Raw genomic sequence first — 8895 nt, 5'->3', positions numbered from 1 at the left:
TTGGTAGAGCAGCGTTGCCATTTTTTAATTTAGTATAGTTCTGAAGTATTTTTTTTAGGACTCTGAAGACATTTCCTTTTTTTTGAAGAGGTTTGGGGGGTGTTTTTATGAGAGGCTCTTGGATGTTTTAATTTTTTATATAGTGCTCCGGGGGTATTTTTTTTTGTTTTGTTTTTTGACTGGTGGATGCTTTGTCAGGATTTCCATTTTTTTTGTCATGGTTCCGTATTTTTTTTTTGGTAGGACTCTAGTGATTTTTTTTTTTAGAGCTCCGGGGATTTTTCGTACACTATAATAAACTGTGGTAGTACGGGATATAGTCACTTGCACCGTACACAGGTATAATACAAATACGGCATGTTTAATACCGTATTATAATACTCTTGTCATGCTTGTCATGTCGTGTATTACGTCCAGGGCGTCATCGTGACGTCAGCGGAGGCGGCTCTGACGTCGGGGTAGTGACGAGGTGACAGTGACCCACGGGCCCTCAGACGTCTCTCACACGGGCCCTCAGGACCACCAGACGTCTCTCACACGGGCCCTCAGGACCACCAGACGTCTCTCACACGGGCCCTCAGGACCACCAGACGTCTCTCACACGTCAGGGGGGCCACGGATCCTGGGGAACATTTAAACGTCAGGGGGTGACGAGGACCCTTCCCCCCCATGCTTAGGTGAGGGGGGCCCTAACCCCAGTAACAGGGTGTGTTGGGATGGGGACGAGGGCCCTCTAATGTCAGGGTGAGGCAGGGTCTCCCCCAGTGTGAGGGTGAGGCAGGGTCTCCCCCAGTGTGAGGGTGAGGCAGGGTGTCCCCCCAGTGTGAGGGTGAGGCAGGGTCTCCCCCAGTGTGAGGGTGAGGCAGGGTGTCCCCCCAGTGTGAGGGTGAGGCAGGGTCTCCCCCAGTGTGAGGGTGAGGCAGGGTGTCTCCCCAGTGTGAGGGTGAGGCAGGGTCTCGCCCAGTGTGAGGGTGAGGCAGGGTCTCCCCCAGTGTGAGGGTGAGGCAGGCTCTCCCCCCAGTGTGAGGGTGAGGCAGGGTCTCCCCCAGTGTGAGGGCTTGGCAGGGTCTCCCCCAGTGTGAGGGCTTGGCAGGGTCTCCCCCCAGTGTCAGGGTGAGGCAGGGTCACCCCCAGTGTCAGGGTGAGGCAGGGTCACCCCCAGTGTCAGGGTGAGGCAGGCTCTCCCCCCAGTATGAGGGTGAGGCAGGGTCTCCCCCAGTGTGAGGGGTGAGGCAGGCTCTCCCCCCAGTGTCAGGGTGAGGCAGGGTCTCCCCCCAGTGTCAGGGTGAGGCAGGCTCTCCCCCCAGTGTCAGGGTGAGGCAGGGTCTCCCCCCAGTGTCAGGGTGAGGCAGGGTCTCCCCCCAGTGTCAGGGTGAGGCAGGGTCTCCCCCCAGTGTCAGGGTGAGGCAGGCTCTCCCCCCAGTGTCAGGGTGTCCCCCCAGTGTCAGGGTGAGGCAGGGTGTCCCCCCAGTGTGAGGGTGAGGCAGGGTGTCCCCCCAGTGTGAGGGTGAGGCAGGGTCTCCCCCAGTGTGAGGGTGAGGCAGGGTCTCCCCCAGTGTCAGGGTGAGGCAGGGTCTCCCCCCAGTGTCAGGGTGAGGCAGGGTCTCCCCCCAGTGTCAGGGTGAGGCAGGGTCTCCCCCCAGTGTCAGGGTGAGGCAGGCTCTCCCCCCAGTGTCAGGGTGAGGCAGGCTCTCCCCTGGTATCAGGGTGAGGCAGGCTCATCAGGGTGAGGCAGGCTCTCCCCCCAGTGTCAGGGTGGACAGACACCCAGTGTCTGTCCCAATAATAAAATATTATTCATTATTGGGGGACAGGCAGCCGGAGTGTATTCATACACGTTAGGCATATATCGAGGTTGCTCATCAAGGTAATTCGACCTAATTCAAGGTCGAATTACTGACTTCGCCCAGGATGCAACCCCACAACAAGCCGACTAACTTTTGAGTACCTATTTACTGCAAGTGAACAGAAGCTTTGGGTGATAGGGAATGTACCCAATCAGTTCTGTCCCGCCTGGGATTCGAACAAAGAATTCTCGATTGTGAGTCGAGAATGAACCCGACTGTACTATCGGTACCCTAAACAGATATTATTATTTTACTTTACCTATTAATATCAGATCTTAACTGTCAGTGATTCCATTGGAATGAGTTACTGTACTTGGTTTATTTTTAGGTCATTCAGTACATAAATGGCACTAAAGAATACTAATGCACCTTGCTCCTGTGTCCAGTAATATGAAATCCTAGTGGTTCCTGAGAAGTGGGCCGCCAAACATTGGGATATCTGATGCTTATCTCGGATACCCATGGCTCCAGACACCCATGAGGCCAAACATCTGGAAACCAGATATGATATATTCTAGCAGCATTGCCTAATAGTATGGAAATGGAGATACTGTACTGTATAATGTATACCATAATATACTAGATTACATAGGTAAAATTCCCTTACTTATGGATATGTTTTTCTGTCTGGAGACCAGTTCCTGGGTGCTTGTACACCTGGATGTTCTGCAAAACTTCATATTCCTTCACTTTCTGGTTGATATTTAATTGAATGTTTTTATGCACAGCTCCTGTTCCAGTGTCATTTTGTTGAACAATGTCTTTAGATTCATGCTGTATATTTTTGCAGTACAGCTTATATATTTAAATATAGGTTATTCAACAATGAAATTAATAGTTTTCATTAGTGTCTGGAGACTAGTGACCTTACCTTACAAAGCATTCCTATGAAGTGACTCCCCCTACCCTGCTGTCTGGAGGCGAGAAGGCTAGCTATCTCTACCAGATGACAGAAGCACTACATATAAGCACTAACCCAGCTTTGATTTTGTCATATGATGTAGTTTTCTATTTGAATTTCTTTATATTTCTTTGAAAATACAGGATCCCACCTCTCAACCCCCCCTGACAGCATCTACTTTGCTACACTGGTAGGGAAGTGATATGACAAGATTTGGTAGGGGCTCAAGTGCTTTATATTATCCAAGCAGGCTCTGCTAGTGGGAGTTTATGGCATCTGGTATGGTTTCCACTGCCAAATTGGCTGAGCTGGAATACCCATACTAGTTACCAGGCTAGCTGCCAGATGGGTCACCTGTGTGGCTGCCCTGTGTTGGATTACTATATTACTTATATTCTTGACAGGGAGAACAGGGTGACAGTCTTTGAATTGATGTGTGCAAACTTAGATCACCATACCGAGTATTTTTTAGAGCATTTTTCTGATAATTACTTTGTAGTTAAGTCTTCCCTAATAAAAATTGGTTGCTTCTTTGATAATGAGGCACCCCCATCTCACATGGATAAATGCTCTTCCCCCTTTATTGCCCTTGTAACTGAAGTTCCATGACCCCATAGTCGAAATACCATATTGTTTCTTCTTCTTATTTGTATATTGATGCCTTGGCATCTCGGCTGGACATGGGGTAGAATTCTTCCACAGTTCAAACTTGAACACCAGTGTGATTTACATTACTGCGTCTCTGCTGGAAAAATTAACAAAATTACATCACTTCTCATTATTTAATTTACATAATATAGTAATATGAAATTGACTACAAAGTCATCAAACCTTTTGGAAATGTAATTCTGGAAGTGCATCAAAATAATTTGCAAAATAAAAAGAAAGGAAATCTACAAGAAGCAATCATTAATGGCATTTATCCTAATAAATACTCTAGAAAGTTTACAGTCCGCAGAGACTGTCTAAATACACTTGGTACATACCATAAAGACATGGGGTGATACTGTTCTACCTTAAAAAAAAAATGTACATCTAACCCAATGCTGTACTGTAGTTTCAAGCCTAACGGCAAAAACATGATAATAGACAATATAAATTTGTAAAGGTGTGCACATACTGTACTAGGAAAGAGTTGTGGGAGAGATACCATATGAATATTTGAGATACAATAGGTGCATTCTCCTTCGGGCAAAACCTCAAACCAAACGACAGATACTCCTTAATTAATAACCTGCATACATATGTCACATTAAGAAAATCCTTCCAACTTGTATAAAATGGGGGAAAGTATATTATGTGAACTCCCACAACTTGACAGAGAACAAATTTTGGGTATATACCCCAATTTTATCTTCAGTAAATAATACTAATGGCTTTACTTATATAATTGTCATCAACTTCACTACCCTCTCATATCCTGGACTGAATCAGGACAGGCATTTTCTCTCTTTAGTGGAATAGACAATCCCCTATCCTGTGCTAAAAATGGATACCACCCCACCTTCAACTAAAATGGATACGGCATTGTGAAGAAGAGGTTTAAAAATTAAAGCAGACATAGAATATGTCATTCTCAAAGAACTTTCATGTTTACTAACTAGAGGCAGAGGTTGTTGTTACAGTATTGCCTATAATGAGCATTCAATATGATATTGCTTTCCCCTCCACTCTCGATTGAAAATCCCTAGTTCGATCTCCACATGGAACAGAAATGGTTAGACATGTTTCACCTGTTGCCTCTGTTCACTTAGCAGTAAATAGGTACTGTATGTACTGTACTCAGCAGTTAGGCAACTGTTGTGGGTTTTATCCTGGGGAAGATCAGGCCTTATGGTTCTGTTGTGCATAAGTATTCTTTGCCATTCTGTTTGACCTTACTGCTTGGGAATCAAGCAGCCATGGTGGTAAACCTAACTTGAAGGTGGTCTGTAGTTCAAAGGTTTCCATGGGGCTAGAAGAGTAATAACTTTTTATTTAAGTATTACCAGTGAGAGTAACAGAGACTGAATTTACAGTCAACACTGGAACAGGATACCATTTTGTGTTATATTAATACTATGCAAATGACCCCCATTAGGGTGCCAGAGAGAGATTTATAATCAGTATTAACATAAATTTCCATCTTTACTTTCAGTCATTCATCTGTTGAAATTGGTTACCGATGAAGTTTTATTTAAGAGAGCTGATAAACAGAAGTAGATGTATTGTTAACAGCAGGAACCTTCAGGTACTAGGAAGACACAAGATGTACAGAATGAGTAGTAGGTAAGTGCTGCTTTCATACATTCTTAATTAAGTAAGAGTAATACTATTGGCAACTGTCTTTGAAATGTACATTACAATACATTTTGAATAATTAGCCAATTTTTGTCATTTTAATGTTTGTAGTGTCTGTATGCAGTGCTATGAATGGTATGGAATCTCTGGCAACTGCAAGACTGTATTTACTATTTATGTCTGCAGAATTGAGCTATTAGCTCTTGGATCCCGGCCTTTCTAACCAATCTGTTTTTCTTCTATTATATCTACTACTGTACATATATTTCTCTTTAACACACACATACACACATTCCCAGGAAGTAGCCTGTAGCAGCTGTCTAACTCCCAGGTACCTATTTGCTATTAGGTGAACAGGAACATCAGGGTGAGAGAAACTCTGCCCATTTGCTTCTGCTTCGGCCGGGAATCAAACCCGGGGCATTAGGACTATGACCCCCAAGTGCTGTCTACTCGGCCGTGAGGCCCCTCCATTGTCAAATGCTGTACAAGATGTTATTATATTTGCCATCAAATTAGTGCAGCAATAAAGTGTAATCATTTTGCGTCAACAGCAGTAACACAGGTTGAATGTATCAGTGCGCAATGCAGCGCTGTAAACCATCTGTGTGATGTGTTGAACATTTTTTTTTCATTTTGGGGAAGGGGTCCCTGACTAAAGGCAGAAAGCTATAAAATTGGTTTAATAATCTATCCTCTATTTATAATGTTTCATTTATGTAATTACCTGTAAATTATTATTGTTAATATGATTGTTAGAATAAGATTGCATCTTGGATTTGTGAATGTTGTTTTATGGCTAGATGGTCAATGAAAGGGAATATATTATTACAATATTCCATGGATTATAAATTCCTTGACACTGGAGAACTTTATTCAAACCAATGGCTCACCTACACCAAGATTTGTTTGGAAGCCTTGTAAAGGAGGGATGAGTTAGGTATTTTTGTCTCTTGCAGGTAAGTGGCTCACAGGGGGCCTCATACCAGTTAACTATTGAAGTGCATTCATGGGTAGTGTAATGCTTCAAACCCTCAGTAAATAGAAATTCTCATACTCACTCCTCACTTTTGAGATTGTTTCTAGTTAGGATCTTTGATGCTTGTAGAGCAACATGCTCATGTTAGTATGGAAGATATGAAGCAAAAGATGAGTTAGCAATAGGAATACAATAGGCTACATTTGTAAACATAGTACAGTAGTAAGCAATACTAATTTTGTTTATATCTATGGTATATCTGCAGGGAAAAGCATGATGGTGTTACTCCAAAGAGGGTGGCAGTGACGCAGATGACTGCTACTCAAGACAAAGAAGCAAATTTTAACACTTGTGTTGACTTAGTGAAGAGAGCAGCAGGATCAGGAGCTCAGGTGGGCACCATGTGCTTGGAGAAAGCTATAAAATAGGTTTAATATTAATGTATTAAATCAATTTTATAGTTAAATAATGTACAGTAGTATATATTAACTTATGAATATTGCAGTGTCATTGACACTTGTCACTTGTCATAGATCTTAGGTTTCTTTTCTTTATAATGTTCTTGTTTTTAATTAGATTGAAAGATACAGTATATTTGTCTTTATTTTTTTGGTGATTAATATTTTTAGAATGATTAAATAAATCATTTTTTATCTTAAAGATGGTGTTTCTTCCTGAAGCTTGTGACTATATTGCTGAGTCAAAGGAAGATTCTGTTCAGCTTGCAGAATCTATTCATGGACCACTGGTGTCTAAATATCAAGAGTTGGCAGCATCGGTGCATGTTTGGTTATCACTAGGGGGACTTCACATTAAGGTAACAACAATTTTATCATTTCATCATTTGTATGTAAAGTGAATATATTTACCTAAATTTACCTGTGGGCCACTAATACTAGTGGCCTCGATGAGGACAGAAAGCTGGCAGCTTGTCAAAGTTTTTTTTTTTTTTTTTTTGAGATATATACAAGAGTTGTTACATTCTTGTACAGCCACTAGTACGCGTAGCGTTTCGGGCAAGTCCTTAATCCTATGGTCCCTGGAATACAATCCCCTGCCGCGAAGAATCGTTTTTTCATCCAAGTACACATTTTACTGTTGCGTTAAACAGAGGCTACAGTTAAGGAATTGCGCCCAGTAAATCCTCCCCGGCCAGGATACGAACCCATGACATAGCGCTCGCGGAACGCCAGGCGAGTGTCTTACCACTACACCATGGAGACTGTAAAGGACTGTAAAGGTCTGCCCATTTGCCCTGATGATCTTTTCCAGCTGTATTTTAGAAACCCAGCAGAGTTTTGGCGTTTATGGCTTCAGCAGGTAGGCAGTTCCACGGGTTTACAACCCCATGGGTGAAAAAGCATCTCCTGTTTACTGTTTTACATTGTGGCTTGTTAAGCTTGAACCCATTGCTCCTTGTTTGTGTTACATCTGACCTTTTGAAGAAATTGTTCGGATCGACATCCTCCAAATTGTTCAGTATTTTAAAGGTTTCGATGAGATACGCCCTGTCATGCCTGGTTTGCAGTATTGTTAGTCCTGTGGCCCTCAAATGTTCCTGATAAGAGAGATGACTAAGCTCTATGGATGATTTTTGTTGCCCAGTGTTGCACCTTTTCCAGAGCAGCTATTTCTTTCTGAAGATGAGGTCTCCATGCCTGGATGCAATAATCCAGGTGGGGGCACACCAGAGGCTTGTACAATTGAATGACTACCTTATTTTCCTTAAAGATAAAGGTATGCTTGATTATTACCAGGGTTTGGCTCGCTTTTTTTTTTTACTGCCGCTCCCACTTGTTGTGCAACTTTTAATGAATGATGGATTCTGACTCAGTCTTTTTCTTCATCTATCTGTTGTAAGGTAGCACTGTCAGTTTGGTAGTTGTGATGTGGATTGTTATGCCCCACATGCAAGGTCTTGCATTTATTGACATTAAAAAGCATTTGCCAGTCATCTTACCACTTGTGGAGTTCATGTAGTTCTCTTTGTAAAGTCACAATATCACTTTTATTTCCCACTTTACCATAGATCTTAGTGTCATCTGCAAATTTGATGATGTGGTTTGTAATATTCTCATAAAACATTCTATGTTTTAACCATTGTTTTATCCATTCCAATATTCTCCCATTTATTCCATGTGCCTGTAATTTCTCTGCTAGTCTTTCATGTGGTACCTTGTCAAAAGCTTTAGCATAGTCCATGTAAGCTACATCTACCGAGTCTTTTGTGTGAATAGCCGGTTACCGTTTCCAGAAATGAGCATGTTTGTAAGGCATGATTTATTTTTAAAAACCCATGCTGTGTTGATTTTACAAGATTGTTATCTGTGAGATGTTGTTTGATTTCCTCCCTTAGGATTCTCATCATGCTTGCAGATGTGCAATGTCAAGCTGATCGAACGGTAGTTTTCTGCTGAGCTCTTTCTGCCTTTTTTGAAAATAGGGGTAACTGATTATTTCCAATCCAGGGAAACTATTCCTTAGTCCAGGGATTTTCTGAAAAAGAGTTTCGGAGGTATGAATAGTACATTTTGCCAGTTCATTTGCTGAGTATCTTTACTTTCTTTCCTTAACCCTAGGCTGCTCTTGCAATTATAGCCTGCAACATGCCCATGTGCAAGAATTTTTTTTTATTTTTATTTTTTTTTCTTAAAAAAGTGTTCATTTGTGTTCACTGATCACTGGGAAAAATAACAAAAAAATTGTAGGTGGCATATTTTAGCCACAATAGGGCGGGGAGGTCTGGCAAAAAAGAGGCGTTGACAGAGCAAGTTCTGGAGGAGGTTTGCTCCTGCCTGAGCTGTCAGGCGAAAGTTGCCACAAAGATATTTTTACCTAATTATTTCAATATGTCTGATTTTTTCTTTGTTGTTTTGCAATAATATTAT

The 8895-nt window shown here is 42.1% G+C and overlaps 1 protein-coding gene across 3 annotated transcripts in view; it reads left to right on the top strand.

Annotated features, from left to right (window-relative positions):
* Positions 1-311: 311 nt before the first annotated feature.
* Positions 312-8895, top strand: part of NitFhit (NFT-1 protein) — a 36243-nt gene continuing 27659 nt past the window's right edge. Inside the window, exons 1-4 of one of the 3 annotated variants that reach the window (XM_069306915.1) lie at positions 312-677; positions 4886-5016; positions 6273-6399; positions 6669-6824. In XM_069306915.1, coding sequence (XP_069163016.1) covers positions 4913-5016; positions 6273-6399; positions 6669-6824 — 387 coding nt within the window. In that variant the 5' untranslated portion in view covers positions 312-677; positions 4886-4912. Of the gene's footprint in view, positions 678-4885; positions 5017-6272; positions 6400-6668; positions 6825-8895 lie in introns of those variants that run through there. The other 2 variants (XM_069306916.1, XM_069306917.1) reach the window with 2 other exon arrangements.

This window comes from Procambarus clarkii, chromosome 59, assembly GCF_040958095.1.
Source record: "Procambarus clarkii isolate CNS0578487 chromosome 59, FALCON_Pclarkii_2.0, whole genome shotgun sequence".
Classification (NCBI taxonomy): Eukaryota; Metazoa; Arthropoda; class Malacostraca; order Decapoda; family Cambaridae; genus Procambarus; species Procambarus clarkii.
The sequence above is the reverse complement of the archived record's forward strand: the minus strand, read 5'-3'. Positions and strand labels throughout refer to the sequence as shown.